The 21,703-nt window shown below is 42.0% G+C and overlaps 1 protein-coding gene across 3 annotated transcripts in view; it reads left to right on the top strand.

Annotated features, from left to right (window-relative positions):
- RUFY2 (RUN and FYVE domain containing 2) overlaps positions 1-21,703 on the top strand; it is a 2,497,315-nt gene that overhangs the window by 1,653,480 nt on the left and 822,132 nt on the right. For all 3 annotated transcript variants that reach the window (XM_044055761.1, XM_044055762.1, XM_044055763.1), the window contains one exon: positions 10,615-10,684. In XM_044055761.1, the coding sequence (XP_043911696.1) occupies positions 10,615-10,684 (70 nt within the window). The remainder of the gene's footprint in view (positions 1-10,614; positions 10,685-21,703) is intronic.

The following is a 21,703-nucleotide window of genomic DNA, read 5'->3' as shown; positions in this document are numbered from 1 at the left end:
GCAGCCTGTATGAAAATGTACTCTTGCTCTTTCCAGTTCTCTGCAATATTATTGTCAAACACAAGTGCACTGGGTTTTCAAAATCTGTCTGCCATGCCAGTAAAGTATACAAACACACTGAAACTATGGCCCTTGTAATTATGTATGAGCAAGCTTGTTTGTGTGCCTGTAATAACATTCAAATGCACATTAAACTCTTTGAAATACTGTACGAAATATGCTCTGAAATGGCTGTATTGTGCGAAGTAACTTTACTGTAATACTGCACAAACATACGAGCCATTCGTACACTTCTGATAACTCAGATATCTTTAATTATTTTGAAAAATATGCGCTTAGCGAAATATGCGGTCGTTTCCTTTTATTCGTTTTATGCAGTTCGGACTTTATTTCAAACATTTTCCATAGTAATCTGAATATTTTTATTAATATCAGACATACTTTATTTAAATATCATTTAAAGCATTCTGTATACTTCATTTCATGTTTTGTGAATAAGAAATTACTTGAGCAAGTTTTAATATCTGAAATTTGTTTCTGACCTGTTTTGCGAATTGTATGTGCAGTAGGGGTGATCCACTCTTGTATATTCCTCCAATACCAACTGGATGCCTCTTGGACTTAAATTGGAGAAACTGGAACTGTTTCTGGCAACAAGTCATTTTAGCCATGTCTTTTCCGACACCATGCCCTTTTAGACATGCCACTTCTGACACCATGTCGCTTGTCCCTCTCTAATATAGATGACGAACAGGCAGGGTAGTTCGTTTAGATTCTTTATTACATAGAAACTTATGAGGATGAATAGCAGCATCATAAAATATAAACAAACTGTTTAACAGACAGACCTCACAGATATACATTCTTGCATCTCAACAGCTTATTGCAAAATGGCAGTCAGGCTCACTTGTGCTTTGTATTGTTGCACTTGTGCAAGGCTTCAGCTTCTTAAAGATGCACACACACACTGCTCTACAGTAATGGACCCACAAAGTCATCAGTATATATTGCTGTTAGGTGGTTCTCCCACATGATGTCCACATGTGATGGACATGCTCAACATGCTGCATTGGGATAGCCTGGCACACTTTGCACTGGGACATCCTGTGCAGTGCATAGATAGGGCTCTGTGAGTATTGCCATTGCCCTTTATATTGTCTGTCTCTATCTGACCCACATGCAGTGAAGACATGCAAGGCATTCCCTACAAGTAGGCATCATCATGTCCCTGTTTGATGAAGAGACACAGGTCATTCCCTGCAGGGAGGCATCATTGTGTCTTTGTTTGGTTTAGATCCAGTGGGTTGTCTCCATCCCACTGTACATACCCTGGACTGCACTTCACACTAGGACTTGTTTCCAAATCCCTGTCAATAGTAGGAATTGCATGGAGTGTGGAGGACTTAATTTGAATGTTACTGCCACCATGCCCATGTGTCCACTTTGGTAGAGGCAGTTCATCATTCTTTGTCAGGTTCGGACTGCAAATGATGCCCGTTGCTGTTTGCACCAGTATTACTTAGTAGAGCTGGTGGTACCTCATCCTCAGTGTCATAGTCACTTTCACCATCATTTGCTGTGTCTGCAGTAGTATGTCACAGTTTTTTTTCTGGAAATGAAAAAGGCGTTATTGTCAACAGCGGTACTGGCCTTCCCATGAGGACATGCCAGTGGAAGGTCATTGTCTGCGTCACAGTCCTTGTCTTTACTTGGCTTTGGGTTATGTCATGGCAGGAGATAAGCATTCATGTCAGACCCACTGATACTACCACCTGAGTCAGTTTGCTGTTCCAGCTTGTAGAGCTTGCTTAACTTTTCCCATACATCTGGCATCATAATTAATTGATGACAAGACTGGTTGTCTTGCACTTCAGATTTCAACTGCAAAATACAAGGTAGAACAAGAAATCCTGTTACTTGCCTGCACAGACTGCAGTTTGAAAACGTCGCAGCTAACAGTATATAGTGAGGCTGTTACATGGAAATATATGTATTTCATAATCTGATAACTAAGGACAATATATCTTAGCATACAATAATTTACAAGAATATGAAACGTATCATAACCTAAGCACACAAAAGTATCTCTGAGGTAAGACAGTGCCATGCTCCCCTACACTGATGGTCTAAAAATATGCAAAATATAATAAATGATAAAGTTCCTAATCACTGTAATAGTCAATGTTAGGAGAGCAACATGCACCATGTACAAATAAAAAGTTTTACTGTAGCTGAAAATATTCCACAAAAAAAAAAAAAAAAAAAGGAAAAAAAAGTTTGATTTTTCAGATCATCACAAATCTGTTTTTCTTGCCATTTTGTCTCTCTCTGATTGTTCTGCTATTTATCAGCATGGTAATGATCCTTAGTAATATGAGCAACACTGAAAGTTATCTGGCCTTTTCCTGATGGGTGACTATGACTGTAATGGCATGTGCTGTAATGACTCTTCAAATGTGATAGTAACCCACAGATGACTACTCAGCAGTTTTGCATGTTCAGACGATATTTGCAGCACATAAGATGTTCGGCAGACATGCGTACATTCTAGGTGTGTGTCATACTACATCCATTAGTGCCTTGGAACATCACTAACCAAATCATGTGCTTTTAACTAAAAGAGACAAACAGAAAGAGTTCTGGATACTACTGAATCTTCTAATAGAGAAATATTACCAAATAAAAAGTTAATTACGCTTCACCGCCAATGAGTGTGAGAGCAGGTAAAGGCAGATTTAACACAGTAGTAGTCTCTGCAGCTTAGCAGTAGCCAGGAAAATGACTATAAGAAACTGGGAAAAATATCTTGTGCCGCTTTTATTCTCAGATTTTAGAAATACAGTCACTGTCGGGTCAGAAAGATGAAAATGAGCAAAAGAGTAAGTCTGGATAACACTGAACTTTTTAACAGAGAAGCATTTCCAAAAATCAGGACAGTTTTTAAATATTATCATAATGCAGTTAAAGGACCACTGTGAAAAAAATTAAACACTATCTTTTCTTGAATTTCTACACATTACTAATCTGTATTCATCAGAAATTAGTAGTCACTACTAATTTTCTTGCACTTGTAACCCTCAGTGTCCTTCTGGGGCAGATGTCCTGATCAGAGTTTGCTTTCTTCTAAAGGTAAATCGTCCCCATAGTACACTGTGACGGCACAGTAGAGATTTTAATACCCATGGTTGGGCTATCACATTTCAGTTCCATTCACTTAGAATGGAAGAACAGAGAAACAGTGCTAATTTTGAGAGGCCTTGGTACAAGTTCTGTGGATGTTCCAGTTCATGCATATACCTGGTCAGGTTCATACTGAAAGGGATATTGTACTCAATGACTGGTCTGATGAGGGCTGAGCACATCCTTGTTTATAAGTTGAGTAACATAGAGAATGATTTACTTACTGAAAACCAAGTTACTGTCTACATACGCCCCCAAATCCCTAACTGCTAGGTCTACTGTTTGGGTGTGTTAGCAATGAAGTAGTTTTCCAGGGTAACTGACTTCCCAATGGGTACTATAACACATTTCTTGGCACTGACGTTTAAACTGAGTCTATGGCACCAGTTATTTTTCTGTATTATCCTTCCTGGAGATTATTAATGTCTTGGGGAGATTCTTTGATTGCTCCCAGTTTGTGATCATCTGCAAACTTAGTCAGCCCGAGATCTTTGAGGTTGACCTTGACTTCCGAGAAATCAGTGCCAAAAAAGAGAGGACACAGCACTGAGCTCTGAGTGACTCCAGTGGTTGCTGGCCTCTTTGTGGAGGTGGACTGCATATGCAACAGAAGATTTTATGCCTAATTCTATGAGTTTGTTTACAATGCCCGGGTAGGGTATTGTGTCAGATGTCTTGCCAGGTCATGGTAGGCAGTATGCACCATTTTGCCCTTGTCTGTTGCCTTGGTGACCATCTCAAAGAATTCTGCTAGACTGAGTAGGCAAGATCTTCCCTTGACAAAACCAAACTGGTTAGGATCTAGTATCAGAACATTTCCAATGCCATTATTAATCATGTACATGATAATTCTTTCCATCACTTTGCATATGAGACTAGTCAGACTAATGGGTCTGTAGTTTCCGAGGTTTGTAGAAGGCTCGCCCTTATGTAGAGGGATGACTGTTGCAGTTCTCCATTTGCATGACACGAAACCTGACTGGAGGCTGTTGTTGAATTAGTGACTGCAGTGGTCCTGATGGGCCATGTTTCATACTGTTTAGGAGGCATCCTGGGATATTACCAGGGCCCATCAATACAGTGTTCTTGGCCTTGTAGAGTGCATTTATGACATGTTCCTTATGATTTTGAGGGGGGGGGTTATATTCGATGGTGGTATTTCATGAGGGGTAACCAGGGAGGAGAAGGGGGTAGAACTGGAGCTGAATTTGTTTAGCAGTAGATTTGCTATATCTTCCACCTTCATGTAGGTGGCGACATTCACAATTAGCCCTGCACAATGTTGTGTACAGCCTTTGAGGTTACAGACATAGCTAAACAAAGCCTTATGTTTGCCCTTCACCTGGGAAGCTATTTTGTACCTCAAAATTGTCTTTGGAAGATCTGATTTGCCCTCTGAGTTGTTTGTTTAGATTGAAAGTGTTTTTGTCCTGCTGGGTATTGTATTTCCTGATGTTTGCTATGACGTTCCTCTTTACATTGGAAAGTTTATAGATGTCTGGATTCCACCAGGGTGGGTTGTTTTTTTTTTTGCATTTGTTCTGAGCTTATGTGTAGTAGGCACAGCTGCCTCTTTGCATTTGTTAACAAGACTGTATAGAGTATCCATGAACAATTCTGCATAGCCAACTGTATTCTCAGAGTTGGGGGGCTTGACATTTTCAGATTGTCTCTTAATAAAAGAAGTTTGCCTTAGAAGAACTCCTAAATGCTATGGTGTTAGCTGCGATGATGGATTTCGCTATATTTCAAAGGAGACCGCATTATAGTACGACCTTAGCAGAGAGGACATTATAGTAGTGGTGGTGCAACATTTCCCCCATGTTAGTGAGGACCAGGTACAGAATGTTTGCTCCCCAGTGGGCATGTGGACTATCTGGTCCACAGTGTTAGTTTTTAGAAAGTCCAGAAATCTCTGGGCCTGCAGGTTTGGGGTCGTGTATAATTCCCAGCTTGTAGTGACGTATATAATTAGGTTGAATGGTGAGTATCTCCATAAGTTTCAGTAGGAGGTGTGGGTTTCCTGGGTCATAGAGAGGAACTATAGCTAGCAAGGCTATTGTGTGACACTTTGTGGTCATTTGGATGTGGTGAAGCCCCTGCTCATTATCCTGTTTGATCAGCCTTGAAGTGACCTTGTTATTGATGTCGTTTGAGACAGCTGCACCTTTAGTGCTTGCCTGTACAGTTACTGGCTTAAATGTGTGTGTGGAAGGCATGGGGTACTGTCCATAGTTTTAATTCATGTCCCGGCACCTGCACAGATGTTTATATCCTCCAGAGTGAGGAGAGCTTGAAGAGAGTGGAGTTTCTAATTTAGACTCCTGGCATTGAGCAGTTAAGACCTTTAGATTCCCTTATGTTGGTTTTGCTATGTCTGTCATTTTGGCAATGCACAAAAAAGGCACTATGGGGAAGGAAAGCCCAGAGGAGACAGGTACAGACCATCCTTGGCAAAGCAGTTTGGTCTGTTGGCCATATTTTCCCATGCTGACAAATATTGCACCCCTTTGGAATGGCACCAGTATCTGAGCCAATTATTAGTCAGTCATCTTTTGTTCATATTGTGGCATCATCCTTGGTGAAGGTAGAATGCTGCTCAATGCTAGGCTGTTACCAGCCTGGGACACATGGTTTGAGAGTGCCATAATGTCAGTCGTCATATAGTTCCAGGAGGTAAGTCCTTAGATCATTTACACCCACATGGGCTATGACAAAGTCATACTGGTACCTGTGGGCCACTGACCTGAGTACATATGTGATCTGGTGGATCCTGGCCCCAAATAGACAACTGACCATGACTTTCTCCTCATTCAGCCTGGTGAATGGGACACCTGTGTCTCCCTCAGTGGAGTCTCCTATGACTAAAGTATTGGGTTATGTGGTGGTTTGACCCATGGACTTTGAAGTTGAGACTGCACGCCATGTGGTAGTATGCGTCATGGTGCGTGCTTTAGTGGAGTGCTTTTGGGGTAATGGAGGATACACGTTGTAGGTCCAATGTCTGGGGCTCTTTGGGGTTTAGGAAGATTACTTTTAAGAACCTTAGCATATGTGGGTCTGTGTGTCTGAACTATGTGGTGTGTGCATTTTTGACAACCTGGTTGGTATTATGTGTGCTTGTATATGACAGTTTGCCTTCACAGACATTGTGTAAATACATCACTCACATACCTTCAGTTTGTTTGAGAATAAGCTGAATGTGAATAAACATAAAGCAGTTTCTGCATTGCCTTAGGATACCCATATCCACCAAACTGCAGAGTTACCAGGAAAGTCCATGTTCTTTGGCCCTCTTTGGGTGGTTAGTAACTTGTTGCAGGAGTAAAGAACAGTAACAGATGTATCTAGTCTTAAGCACTCTGGGCAGCGTTTGTCCTGAACAAACTAGTTTCTCGTTTCGCAACTGAATAAAAAGGTAGTCTTGTTGGTCTAAAAGTGCAGGAATGCAACAGTTACGTACCAGCAACAAATACAAAGTAGCAAATTAAACAATAACACTGCCTGGAACGCTTCTCAGAAGTGCAGACAGACCTTTAAAATAATTTAAAGTACAAAATCAACAACTAAAGCAAATATAAAGCAGTAGCCCTCTGATACAGTTAACTGAAGTGCAAAACAGTAACATAAGTCTCTAATCTGTCAGGGATGGAGCAGGATTAATTCTGAACTTTCTAAGTGCGACAAGGATGCCAAAGAGGTACAAGCTGTGAGAAAATGAGCAAGAGACAATTTATAATAAAGAAGGTTTACTCAAGAGCAGTACTGGTTTGCTAGGTGGGCACACAGTTATCAAGGAGCTATGGAAAACAACTGAGAAAAGTACTTAAACAGCTTAGACAACAGCAATGAAAGATGGGAGCATGGACTTTGAAGTCAGATTACCACAAGGGCCAGAGGCTACAGATGACAGCAGAAAAAGAGTGGGGGGGATTGTGGGAATTCATGCTGCAAGAAGCAGACAAACTAGAGAGGGTGCCAATCAAATAAAGCCAAAAGTGGAGCTCTGTAATTTTAAAACATGTGACAAGTCACATTTCTGTTACTCCTATGACTCTGAGGTACAGGCCAGTGACATCAGATAGGTTAGAATTTCAGAAACTTTAGCTTTTATAGCAGGGGCAGGGAAGGGGTTGGGGTAGACACAAAGAACAGGGGAAAGCTGGCAGTCCTGCAGGCAGTGAAGAGAAGCATCTGCAACACTATCCTATTGGATGTTGCGTGATACTTGGCTGCTGTTGGTGTTCTTTATTCTATGAGTCATGTGTACTCCCATCTTGCACATTCTGTAACATTAATTACAACCACAGACAATGGTCTACTGTGTTTATGAAGCACTGAAACATTCAGTACTAGGTTTACTTCATCAGATCCATCAAAGCAATCTTGTGTCAGTCGCTTAAAGAATCTGTCCAGTCAGACCTCCCCGATAAACAATTGTAAAATAAATAAATAAAAACATTCCCTGATGTGGCATATACCCCTTAAGTTTAACTTTAAGCTGAAGGCAAAAAAAAAAGAAACACCCCAAAGCCTCTTCTCATAGTTAGGGGAAAAAAACTATTCTGTCCTTTTAAACTGTAACAAACATCTGCAGCAAGCAGCTGCTACAACTTGTCACAAAGAGTGATAAAGCATTTACTTCCTGACTACAAATGCAGTTACAAGATGCAGAATGCTGGTAATGCACTGAATACAAGAAGAAAAATGGTACCTAGTTCAGTCAAACAATAGGTGCCAATGATTTAGATATTAAAGAACGAAGGCTGCTATCTTCATTAGGTACATGTCTGTGCATGGCTATCCATTCAGTGGGGCAACCTCTTAGTGAAAGAAGTCTTGACAAAACCAGAAATAATGGGGGGGACAAAGGTTCAAAACGAGGTACAGATTTTAAATATTGCTCTTATAACCATAGGAAGTTGAATAAATAACAGGTTTTGCATTACTCGGTATTTTCTGAAAGATATGAAGTCTGAAACTTAAATGTTAAGAAGTCTAGCGGCAAGCTGTGTTAGTGAGCTATGATGGATACTTCTCTTAATTGTAAAAACTGTAAATAACAAGGCCAGCGTTCCGATGAGGCAAGATGATTAGAAGTACTTTAAACTGTATTAGAGAATAGATGAGCTGTACATCAGCACACTGATTGGAGAGTGAAGGTTCTCCAGCATGAGCTGTACATCAGCACACTGATTGGAGAGTGAAGGTTCTCCAGCATGAGCTGTACATCAGCACACTGATTGGAGAGTGAAGGTTCTCCAGCATGAGCTGTACATCAGCACACTGATTGGAGAGTGAAGGTTCTCCAGCATGAGCTGTACATCAGCACACTGATTGGAGAGTAAAGGTTCTCCAGCAGGGTGTAATGTGCAAGTCATGCCTGCTTTACAATGAGTCCACCATTTCATGACAGCATAACAAGCTGCCGTGGAGCTCGGACTGAAAAAATGTAATGACCTCCATTATTTTACGCTCGCAAAGCAGCACTTACGTTGTTTAACGAGGGTAAAGTAATAAAGAAAAAAAAATTAAAATAAAAAAAGTGTGTGTATGTGTTTGTCTGTGTGAGAGTGTATGTGTGTATGAGACTGATCAAACGAGCTGTTACCTTACACTTGCTAAGCAAAGCAACGCTTTTGCTGTTTTGCGAGTGTAAAATAAATGAAACGGAAAAAAGTGTGTGTGTGTGTGTGTGTGTGTGTGTGTGTGTGTGTGTGTGTGTGTGTGTGTGTGAAAGCAATCCCTGGCAACAACAGCATCAGTTAAGAGGTATGTGTACTTAACCTTACCTCTCAACTTCTTGGCACAACTTCTTGGCACAAGAAATCTGGACAGAGCTGCAAGTAACGAGGGACAAACGACCAAAAATCAGGACAGGTTTTAAATATTGCTATTATAAACCTAGAAAGTTGCTAGAACAACAGGGTTTTCATTATCATGTATTATCTGAAGGATATGAAGTCTGAAACTGGTTAAAAAAATCATTGTTATTCTGGCATTTTTGTTTAGATGTGTAACTGCTACTTCTGATTAGTGATTTTAATTCAGCATTTTGTGTGTGCAGGTATTTTTTTTTTTTTTTGTTGTGTTGAACTTTCCTCTGCAGACCTTCATGGGTCTTTATATAACTGGATCCTCATTGTTACTAAATAGTAATTAAATAAGTATCATGCTCAGTCTCCAAAGCTGTAAGAGATATTTTGTGGTTCCTTATCTGGGAATATTAAAATGTATTTCCTTTTTATATATTGTTTTTCATCCAACACTCCTCCTGACTATTCAGCTTCTTTCCCAACATTCTCATTTAGGTTCATAGGTGTTTACTAGGCTAACGACCACAAGGGCCGTTTTAAGCCTAGCCATGCATCCCAAATCTCTGACAAGTACTGGTACCTTTGATAAGTGTAAGCAGGGGTTTGGGAGATGAGCAATTTGCAGGTTACCTGTGGCCATTAGAGTCATATGTATCAAATCAGGGATGAATTTCCGGTTTCCCATCCAATAGGCCCATTTGTTCCCCCAGAGTGAGGACTCTGGCTTCTTTCTTCCCTGGGGACATGGGCCAGGCTACTATTAGTAGGTGCCCATCATCCTGAAGGGGTTCAGGGTTTCTTCCTATCCCTAAAGCCCTTCTCCTTCATGCTGGTGTAGAATAAATCAGGCTAGGTGGGCAACGAAGAGTAGCTTGAGAGAATGCTCCTCCCTGGCCACATAGACTAGCCACATCTGCTCGGCTGTCTGCCACTCCTCAGTCCTGGTGTTCAGGCATTTCCTCTGAGATCCATCTGCTGTAAAAAGTCAGTGAAGGACAAAGCCCTCGTGTTCCCTCCTTGGCATGTCCAGTGAAGGAACAAGCCCTCGTGCTCCCTCCAGAATTGGCATGTCCAGTGAATGACCAAGGCCTCATGCCCCCTCCAGGATTGGCATGTCCAGTGAATGACCAACCCCTCATGCTTCCTCCAGGACTGGCATGTCCAATGAAGGATCAAGCCCTCCAGCTTGCTCCAGGATTGGCATGTCCAGGGAGGGGCCAAGTCCTCATGCTCCCTCCAAGATTGGCATGTCCATCCTTCTTGCCTGCACCATCAGTCATATGAACCACTAATCAAAGTCCGGTCAGATGGACAATTGTCATGGCTCTTTCCTTCTATGCACAGACACAGGCAATGTGAATATTAAAATTATCTGGTCAGGTTGTCTGTATGATGGCATATCTGAGCTAAACCTTATTTCCAAAGCTTCTAATTTCTGAAGTCATGGAACTGCAAGAGCTTTCTTTGAATTTATGCTAATGCATTTCACCATTCTGAAAATTGATGGTTTATGTTAGGTTTATAATAGGGACTTTTATCAGAAATCATTTTATATATGTTAGTCTTTACTCTGTTGTCATTAAGCAGTGAGATGTTTGTGGTATTTTTTCCTTAATAGTGCTACAGTGAGCAGCCTACAGGCACGAGTGGATTCCTTGGAGAAGGCAAACACGAAGCTGATTGAAGAGGTAATATGTGTTTTGTATAAAGTTGTGAAATATTTATTACAAATCTTGACTTGGCATCCATTTAAAAGTGAAGAATGTTATCAAGCCACAGTTCTCTTAAAATGTCCATTATATATACACGTTTTTATATCGCTCATGTGCTGGACGGGTATAATATGAGTTGTAGCTTTATTTAATTTCACGATCTGCCTGACTTTTGATGTAAATGTTATATTTTCTAAAGAAAGCTGTATGGCAGGTACAGCTTTGTGCATTCCTTCTGAAATTGCTGTTGTGAAAGTTTGGCCATCCAGTCTCATCTCAGTTTCATAGGGCATTAGCAGACAAACCATCCAAACGCAGAGCTGAATCTCATAAGACTAGTCTAGTCCAGATACAGATATGTGCCTTTCTGTGTTGGAGGGAAGCCTTCTACCTTCTCAGTGGGGGTGGTAAGCACTAGGTAGCCATCTACTACAAGAGGAGTGGTCTCTGGCCCAGAAATTGTAGTTTATTGGCCGTTTGAGCAGTTTTCCATCTCTTTCAACTTTCTGGTCTAAAAGCCCGCATTTGTGCTTTTCCTGCCTTGCTTGTAACTAGTCTAGTCCAGATGCAGATTTGCTGTATCCAGGACTGTATGTAAGTTTCTGAGCCCCCCAATCTTTTCTGTGTTGGAGGGAAGCTTTCTAGCTTATCAGTGGGAGTTTTAAGCACTAGGTAGCCTATCTACCAGAACAGGAGTGGATTCTGGCCCAGAAATTTAGTTTATTGGCCATTTGGGCAGTCTTTCCATCTCTTTCAACTTTCTGGTTTAAAAGCCTGTGTTTGCGGTCATTTCCCAGCTTTCCTGTAACTAGTCTAGTCCAGGTACATATTCGGTGTATCCAGGACAGTTTGTAAGCTTCTGAGTGGTGCCAAAGTCTGTTCTTCAATTTTTCCCTTAGATCTGCTTGTTCTCTCCTCTCCTGCACTTTTACTAGCTTATTAGTCTAGCACTTTACCAGACTTCTTGTAGCAATTATTGTAGCACACAAAAATGCTATCAGCACTAAACGTTCTACGAGGAAACAGCTTTAGTACTTAATACCCACCCCTCCAAGCATGTTTAAAGGTCAGTTCCCTGTGCTTTCTCCTATTAACCTGGTGAATTTGAGCATCCTGAGGCAATGTAGCAACTGCCTCATGTACACCGACAACCCTCTCCTCTTACCTCCCAACACTCAGGCTTGTGAGAGATGCACTTATATATCCAAATTGGAAGCCATGCACTCTCCAGCCAAGACCGGAACAGCTGGTCAAGAGGAGAAGGTCAGCACTTGCACCACACCAGATGGAATACATAGCCTTCCAGAACACAAACCACGCAGCCACTTTTGTGGAGGTTCTCAATAAAAATCTACCCAAACAGCAGAGACCTCCAAGGCAGAAACGCAGTCGACCACCACAACACGACACTAATCACAAGACACATAATGCTCCTAAACCATGTGCCACTCAACCAAAGCCCCTAAAGCATAACAGCATACACAGCACACTAGTCTTAGGTGACTCGATAGTGAGGCACACTGATGTCCCACTCACTAGGTTGAATAAGGAGAAAGTAACAGTCAGCTGCCTGTCAGATGCCAGGATCCACCACATAACCCACACACTCAGGTCCCTCAACAACAGGTACAAATATGACTCGGTCATTGTACATATGGGTGTGAATGACCTGAGATGTACCTCGCTGGACTACATGAAAAGAGACATGGAGGAATTCTCAGATTATTTAACCCAGGTGGGTATGACCCTAGCCCTGAGCAGCATCCTACCATCACCCAGAATGATACCACAGTACAAGCAGAAAATGATCGATTTCAACAATTGGCTAAGTTTCTGGTGTCACTCTAAGGGGATCCAGTATCTGCCTGCCTGGGATGACATGACTGATAGACCTCAGTGCTTTGCCAGAGATGGCCTGCATCTGTCACCCCTGGGTTTCCGGATACTGGCCAAGGCTTTTGCCACCCCTATAGTGCCTTTTTTAGGTGGTACTCCAAAGACTAAATTACCACTGTAACAGGTACAAACAAATCCAATCTAAGGGTCATGCTGCTCAACTCTAGAAGTCTAAATCTCAAAATGCACTCGCTCGAAGCGCTTCTTAAATTGGAGAACACCGACATTTGTGCTGTAACAGAGACCTGGTTCAAGGCAGCAGAAAGCACCCCTACAATACCGTGCTATAACTCTTTCCACACCTCTCGGCCACAAAACTTGGACTGAAGCTCCAAAGGCGCTGGTGTTTCCATATTCATAAAGGATGCACACACCTCCCGACTGGTAGCCCAACATAATGCATTAGAGATACTTCAGGTGCAGCTAACATTAGGTAAGACAGCAATTCAGGTTGTAGCCTGCTGTAGGTCCCCAACCATGTCGCAAGACTTACACTCCATGTTCCTAAGCACCCTGGAGAATATTAGGGTCCAACCCAACACTCTCATACTAGGCGACTTCAACTACCCCTCCATTAACTGGGAAAACTACTTATGTACCAATACACTTGCCCAATGTTTCCTGGAGTTCATTAATTCCAATGCCCTGGACCAGCTCGTTCTTACCCCCACTAGAGGTAGCAACATCCTTGACGTGGTTGTTACTAACATGGGGGACTATTGCTCTACACCAGTAGTCAGCTCCTCTCTGGTTAGGTCCGACCACAAACTAATCACCTTGGAAATCCGCATCCCTCCCAACCCCCACCCCCGAAATGTTAACCACCATGAAAAACTTCTCCAAAGCTAACTTTGGGCTCCTAAAAACAGAGATGGCTAACTTCATGGCACCCATGTAAATGGGGAATATTTGCATGACTGCCGAATCATACATCAATGCACTGTACGAACACAAAAACAAATTCATGGATCTCGCTATACCCAATAGGACCAAGACACTCTCCTCCAAAAAAAGGAAGCCAGTCTAGTGGTCCCCTGTCATAAACAAACTCTACAACAGGAGGAAGAAACTGATGCGGAATAAGTTGAAGTCCCAAGACTAGAAAAACTTTCTTATCAGCCTCAACAAAAAGTTGAGATTCCTCATCAAATCATCTAAAGACAGCTATGAAAACAGAATTGCTGTAGACAGTAAAGACAACCACAAGGCCTTCTATAGTTATTTAAAGAATCTCCATGGCAATACCCAGATTTGCTCAGAGCTGCTGCACAACGGTACCTCCTATACCGAGCCAACAGATATTGCCAATATATTGGCCTACAGATTCAATGCCAACTTTACCCCCCCCCTCCCAAGGACTAATCACAATACCAGTAGATTGCCATTCACCCAGTATTACTGCTGCACAGGTTAAAACAGCACTGTCCAAGGCCAAGAATACAGCTTCTATGGGACCTGACTGTGTTCTACATGAGCTACAGAGTGAACTGGCACCTCACCCGTGTGCCCTGTTCAGTCACAGCCTCACCTCAGGCTTTGTCCCAACCAAATGGTGCACTGCTACAGTCATCCCTCCGCACAAAGGAGGAGTGACTACAGACCCTGGGAACTATCGTCCCATTAGCCTGACGAGTCTGATATGCAAAGCTATGGAATGCATCATCATGGACCTAATAAACAAGGATATAGGGAATCTCCAAACTCTGGATCCCACACAGTTTGGTTTTGTGATGGGTAGATCATGCCTGCTCAACTTTGTCGACTTCTTTGAGTCAGCCACCAGAGCGGTGGATGATGGTTCATACAGCCTACCTTGGTCTGGCCAAAGCCTTTGATTCCATTCCCCACTCAGGAATCATAGAAAAACTCACTAAGCTAGGCATCAATCCATATATCACTAGATGGGTTGCAAACTGGCTCACAGATAGAACCCACAGTGGGAAAGTAGCTGAGTCCAAGTTGGACTGCCGACTAGTCACGAGTGGAGTCCCACAGGATTCGGTCCTGAGTATTCTCCTGTTTGGTATCTACTTCTCTGAAGTCCAGGCCAACACGAAGGGACTCTGGCTGACAAAGTTTGCAGATGATTGTAATTTGGGAGCTGCTATTAACTCCCAAAGTGATGTTGACATCCTACAGAATGGCCTCCCTGAGACCAACAACTGATGTCAGAACCATGGCCTTAAGCTCAATGCCAAAAAATGTCGTTATCCCCTTTGGGAAAAACTCGTTTCCCATGAATTACCACATTGATGGTAGTCCACTGAATGCAGAAGGTGTTATAAGAGATCTGGGAACACAGGTTGACAGCAGCCTCTCTTATGATCACCACATTGCCACTGTGGTCAAAAAGTCTTTCTGTGTGGCACATCTCATTACTAAGGGTTTTGCATCCAGGAAGAAAGAGGTCATTGTCTCCCTCTACTCTTCCCTCATTAGGCCAATCATCGAGTACAATGCCCCATTTGGCATGTACCTCACTAGACAACTGCAACAACTGGAGAGGCCTCAAAAGTACCTCACAAAGAGGATCCTAGGCTTTAAACACTTGTCCTATATGGACAGACTCAAAAAACTCCAACTATTCTGTCTCATATTGCCTATTTAGAGGTGATCTCTGCTTGACTTACAAAGCCATGTCTGACCCAGCTCTGTTAGAAATGCTACATCTAAAGAAATCCCAATCCCTCCGCACCACACGCTCCAGAGACCTCAGCCTGATTACTGCAATCAACAGAACGTACTGGAGGGACAGGTTCATAACCCGGAGACTGCCCATGCTATGAAATTCCCAGACATGTCAAGTAGAGCACTTCGCTGACCCTCTTCAAGAGAAATCTTTATGAGTGGATGCGAAATAGAAAATTCACCCTGGAAATAACTCCAGTGGCTCTGCTCGACAGAGGCACTGGGAACTAAGGTCTGGTGGCATGATGCCAGGGTACTTAAAGGCCCCAGGGCCATTAGCCTAGTACACAGCTATGAACACGCTATCCTTTCTCAGCACACTGCCAGATATTTCCATCATAGACAGACAGAGATGGACAGATCATCCAGTCTAAACACAGAGCTGAATCTCATAGGGAAGTGACGAACAGGCTGTCCGGCCTCAGCACACTGCCGAATATTTGGATCATAGACAGACAGGCAGGCCATACAGTATCAGCATAATGATGTTTGTTTATTTTTGTAGCAGTGACAAGCAAACTATCCAGTCTCAACATAGTACTAAATTTCGTAGGGCGGTGACAGAGAGGCCATCCAGTCTCAGCACAATGTGAATTTTTTTTCCAACAGTGACAGGCAGACTATCCATTTTCACTATAGTACTGAATTTCATAGGGTAGTGACAGACAGGTTGTCTAATCTGAGCACAGTACTTAATTTCATGTGATAATGACAGATTGTCCAGTCCCCACACAGTATTGAATGTCATATGTAGTGAAAGATAGTTGTCCAGTCTCAGCAGAGTGCTGAATTTCTTGAGACGGTGACAGGTTGTCCAGTCTTTGCACAGTGCTGAATTTCATGGGGTGGTGACAGACAGGTTGTCCAGTCTCAGCACAGTGCTGAATTTCATGGGATAGTGGCATACAGGTTGTCCAGTTTCATTACAGTACTAATCTTTTGCAGCAGTGACAGGCTGTCCAGTCTTAGCACAGTGCTGGATTTTTTGGGTGTGGACAGACTGTCCATCTAGATTATGCATATAATGATGGGTTTTATGGGAGCCTGTCCTTGAAGCAGGTCTGTTGTGCTTTAGAGAAAATATGTTAAAAATGTAATTTTATTTCACAGTTTTATTGTAAGGAATTGAAATAAATTTAAACTAACTATAAGACATGGTGAAAGTCTGTATATATTTAGAAGTACATTATATTCATGATTGTGTTCATCAGTAGGGTCTGTGTTATATAAGCGAACGCAATGAATTGCGAACACTGTATAATTGATCCACAATCCCTGAAAACCCCAAATGTAGAACACACGGATCAGCAATTGTTTTCCCAGGGAAAAAAAAAGGAAATTGGATATTTAAGCTATAAACTGTATTCCTTCATTCACACAAAACCTGTTCACTAACCAGTTCTTAATGCAATAATGGAAGGGTTTTTTTCCCTCCATTGTGATCTCACTGCCAAGGTATCACTGTGGCCAGACCTGCTGATTTATGAACATGGTGTCCGCGCATACGACTGGCAGCAGATGTTGGAAGATTAGTGTGGGAGAACATTGTAGCTGATGTCAGTCTCTGTCCTCTTGGGAAAGGCTGGCTTTCTGGATTTTTACACTATTTGATTGCACTCTGGTAGAGGCTGCAAATACTGTTAAATCTTGTACAGCATTCGTCAGTTGCTTGTAGTGGATTCTGAGCATGGGAGCAGGTGCACAATTCCTACAGTGACATCACTAGATTAAAAAAGCTACCACACTTAATAGGATTATTTAGTCTCTGCTGCCATATCTGTCTCCTCAATTCTAAAAGGAGAAGTGAACTCAAATGCTCAGACTGGGATATGTGACTAGGGTGATTCTGATAAAGGTGCAGCATGTACTGAGATAGTTTTTAAGAAGCCATGAGAAATACTGATGTTGTAAAGGTTCTGTGACTTAGTTTTATTGGCCATGGGTGAAATGTCATCCCCAAAGATCACTGTGTTCGGTTTTTGTATGTACGACGACACTGAATAGAGTCCTGTCAGTTCATAGAAAGAGAGTGGAGCTTCTCCAGCGTGATGGAGGGAACTTGTTTTTGTTAGATGTGGAACAGTTTCTGATTGTTAAAGGGAGATTTTGCTTTTTTGAATCTTGTGGCCTTCTTTGAAAAGACAACAGCTGCACATGATGAAGGGCTGACATTACATATTGTTCATCCTGGCCTTCCCAAGGCTTTTAACAGTATTTCACATAAGGGAGTAACTGACAAATTGAAAGAATTAAATGTTAATCTGTATATATTTCAGCAGGTAATCAGTAGTTAAGCTAGAGGGCAAAAGTCAGAGTGTGATTTAGCTTGTCCGTCTCATCATGGATTACGACTGGTGTCCCACAGAGTTCTGTACAGAGGCCACTTGTTTGGATCATTCTTACTTATGTAGTTTATGTACTATTTACGTACATACATTGCAGTAATTTTTAATCTTTTCAGTTACAAAAACATCCTTTGCAACCATTTTTCCAGTTTCTAGATGAGATTTGCTTATATTTCAATAAAAATATTTAACTTCTCCAATAAGTGAGGGGAATAACTGAAAGACAAAATCAGTGTTTTTACACTAGTCTTTCCACAGTTCTTGTTCCATGTTATTTCCAACTTATGGAGTATATTAGTCTTCATCTCAAATTAGCTAGAATAAAATAGTTCTTCCAGGTGCCACTTTCAAGATTTTAGTCTTTTACAAAGTACATTAGCTAAGAAGGGTGAAGCAGGCAGCTGCCTGGACACCACCACTTAGAAGGCACACTAGTCACCTTTTCATGAGGGGGACCACAAGTTAGAAAACTGCACAGTGCTCCATTTAAGCCACAGCTCTGACTTTACGCTTAAGCAGCCAGACGGTATTTCCTTTAATTCCACCAGTTTCTCTCATTAAAGTGATTTTTGACATTCAAAAACTTACCTTAGCACCACGTCATGCAGTGCCTAAAATGCCAAACAGTACTTTCCCCCACTTCAGAATATTTCCGTCATCTCCTTCGTATATAAAATAATTTTAAAGCAAGCAGCTTCCTTACACTGATATTAATGAGGAAAAACAGGGATGTTTACCTCAGTGGCGTTCACATATGTTAACTTCTATTGTGTCCCTAGACTTTAATGGGCACACCAGTACACATGTGCTAAAGTGCCACATTCAAGTCTATGGAAACACCAGATGTTCAACTGTAATAACATGACAATTGATGAAAGTACATTTTTTGGGCCATAGTTTAATAAAAAGTTTACAAAGCATTTTATTAAAAGCAGTCCTAAAAAATAAAGACAAGCAGGAAAACACATTGCAGCAGTTGACTCATCAAATGCCATGATGTAGGTAGAATCATCGGCAAATTATTTTTAACATGTAGTGCAGCAACTCTTATAGTTTTCGGGCTTCAACATTACTTTCAGAACTTCACATTTTCAAGGATGCTGTCAAGACTTTACTTGTAACTCCCTTGGGACTCCTTTCTGTAATTCTTCCTACTACAACCAGAGGTTATGAATCTACTTTCATAATGGGCAATAGCCCCAATGTAGCTGTACAGACAGATGTGTCTATTAATTGCCATGGAGTAATATGCCTGTCTACTTCAGACTCTCTGATAACACCCTTTTCTGTACTCAGCAGTATGTTTCCCTAGCTCAGAAGAATTGTGCTTCCCTGCCTCTAGTCATAGAACCAGTGTGTTTTGCCCCACCAGATGCAAGCTAGAGACTGTCCATCTGCATTTCTGTTTGTGGCCAAGATGGTAGTGGATCTTGAAGTGAATGGGCTTGGAAGGGTCGAAGCCTAGCAGCTTCAGATAAGTGTTTCTGAGTGTAGTTGTTATAGAGCGTCAAGGTCAGTAAATAAAATTCTTCTCTGGCAAGTGGTATTTTCTACATGCTGTGGTGGCACAGGTTCTACTGTGCCTTGGCCACGAAGACCTTGCAAGATAGGAGACGAGGTAGTGAGGGCCCTGTTTATAGCAAAGCATTCTCTCTCAGTAGCCAAATTGCATTTCTTAATGAGTTTTTTCCTTAACATAAACTATAAGGTACTCATTGTATCTGTAACCCGAGACAAGATTCCCCTGTGCCCACCTCAGAGGCATCTCTGAGCATTAAGCTGCTTGGAAAAATCTGGAGCTGTTCGTATGTGTTCCGAGTGCAATATATCTGTTCAGTTGCTTGAAGAGCTGTTCTCCTTCAGCAAGGGATCTTTTCACTTGTTCTCGTCAGTCACGGCAGAGGCAGCCAGATTAGTAATAAATTTGTAATAATAGTTATCCAGGTCTTAAAAAAAGGTGATGTGTTTCTTAATGGTTGGCATGGACCACTTTTATACTGTGTCAGATTTTTCAGCCGAGGTTTCACTATTCCTCACCCTACTGTATTCGAGGTTTCACTATTCCTCACCCTACTGTATTCGAGGTTTCACTATTCCTCACCGTACTGTATTCGAGGTTTCACTATTCCTCACCCTACTGTATTCGAGGTTTCACTATTCCTCACCCTACTGTATTCGAGGTTTCACTATTCCTCACCGTACTGTATTCGAGGTTTCACTATTCCTCACCCTACTTATTCGAGGTTTCACTATTCCTCACCCTACTGTATTCGAGGTTTCACTATTCCTCACCCTACTGTATTCGAGGTTTCACTATTCCTCACCCTACTGTATTTGAGGTTTCATTATTCCTCACCCTACTGTATTCGAGGTTTCACTATTCCTCACCCTACTGTATTCGAGGTTTCACTATTCCTCACCCTACTGTATTCGAGGTTTCACTATTCCTCACCCTACTGTATTCGAGGTTTCACTATTCCTCACCCTACTGTATTCGAGGTTTCACTATTCCTCACCCTACTGTATTCCAGGTTTCACTATTCCTCACCCTACTGTATTAGAGGTTTCACTATTCCTCACCCTACTGTATTCGAGGTTTCACTATTCCTCACCCTACTTTATTGCCCAAGAAGTGAGCTTCTGCCATGAATAACTTGCACTTAGCTGGGTTAACAGTTAACATAACTCAGTGTAAGAAATTTAACGTGGTTTAAACTTTAGTAAGATGGTTAGCGCTGGAATATCATCATCATTTTCATAAGTCTTGCAGTAAAGCTTTCTGTGTTTTTTTTTTTCCTGCATAATTACCTAGCATTCATTCCTGTGTGCTTATTCCAGTTTCTAAGTGTCTTGATTAAGTGTAGTTAAGTCACTGTTATTGTATCTCTGTATTTCTTTACATGTAGCATCTTTGAGCTCCTCACCAAGTGCTGCTTACTTTCATTTACACATTGTAACTTTTTTATTTAAGCTGGCCACTTCCTTGTTGTGATCAGATGTTTGTGTACAGTTCATAGGTAAGTACTAGGCTATTGGCCCTAGAGCTTATGTAAGCCTAGCCAAAAAGGTTCTCTGGCTTTCGACACCCAAGAAAATTATTTTCCTGTGCCCCAGTTGAGCAGAGCCACAGAAGTGATCCCCGGGGTAAATTTCCTGTTTCCCATCCAATTTTTAAGATTTTTCTTAGAGGACTAATGAGGAGCTTTGTTTGACATGAATGGGTAGTCTGTTCCAGAGCATGGGAAGTCTCTGGGACAGGAATCTATCCCTCCAGCATCTTCTGTTTATTGTGGTGACAAGGTTTAGGTCCCTAGAGTGTGTGGCTCGGAGAGATTGGGATTTCTTTAGGTGTAGCATGTCCATCAGATCTGGGTTAGACATGGCTTTGTATGTTAGGCAGAGGTTGCCTCTGAGTAGGTGATATGCGAGCATAATGTGACAGAGTAGAGCTGGAGTTTTTTGAGACGGTCAGCTTATGGCATCTGTTTGGGGACGGTAAACCTCTTAGTGAGGTATTTCTGTGTCTTTTCTAGTTGTTGTAGGTGTCTAGCGAGGTACATGCCAAATGGGGTGTTGTACTCTATAATGGATCTGATGAGGGATGAGTAGAGAGGAACAATGACCTCTTTTTTTCTGGAGGAGAACCCCTTTGTGATGAGGTGTACCACATAGAAGGCTTTCCTGACTACTGTGGTGATGTGATTATCAAAGGAGAGACTACTGCCCACTTGTGTCCCAAGGTCTCTTATCACACTTTCGGTGTTTAGTAGGCTACCACTTATGTAGTAGTTCATGGGTACAGTATTTTTCCCATAGGGGATGACAATGCACTTCTTGGCATTGAGCTTGAGGCCATGTCTTTGACACCAGGCATCAGTCTCAGTGAGGCCCCTTTGTAGAATGTCCACATCATTAGGCGATTCTATTATGGCTCCTAGTTTGCAGTCATCTGCGAACTTTGTCAGCTAGAGACCAGCTGTATTAGCCTGGATTTCTGAGAAGTAGATACCGAACAGGAGAGGACCCAGGACCGAACCCTGTGGTACTCCACTTGTCACTGGTCTGA

The sequence above is a fragment of the Protopterus annectens genome, chromosome 14.part0 (assembly GCF_019279795.1).
Source record: "Protopterus annectens isolate FY-2018-M chromosome 14.part0, PAN1.0, whole genome shotgun sequence".
In the NCBI taxonomy this organism is placed as follows: Eukaryota; Metazoa; Chordata; order Ceratodontiformes; family Protopteridae; genus Protopterus; species Protopterus annectens.
Note: the sequence above shows the minus strand (reverse complement) of the source record. Positions and strands in the feature narration are given on the sequence as shown.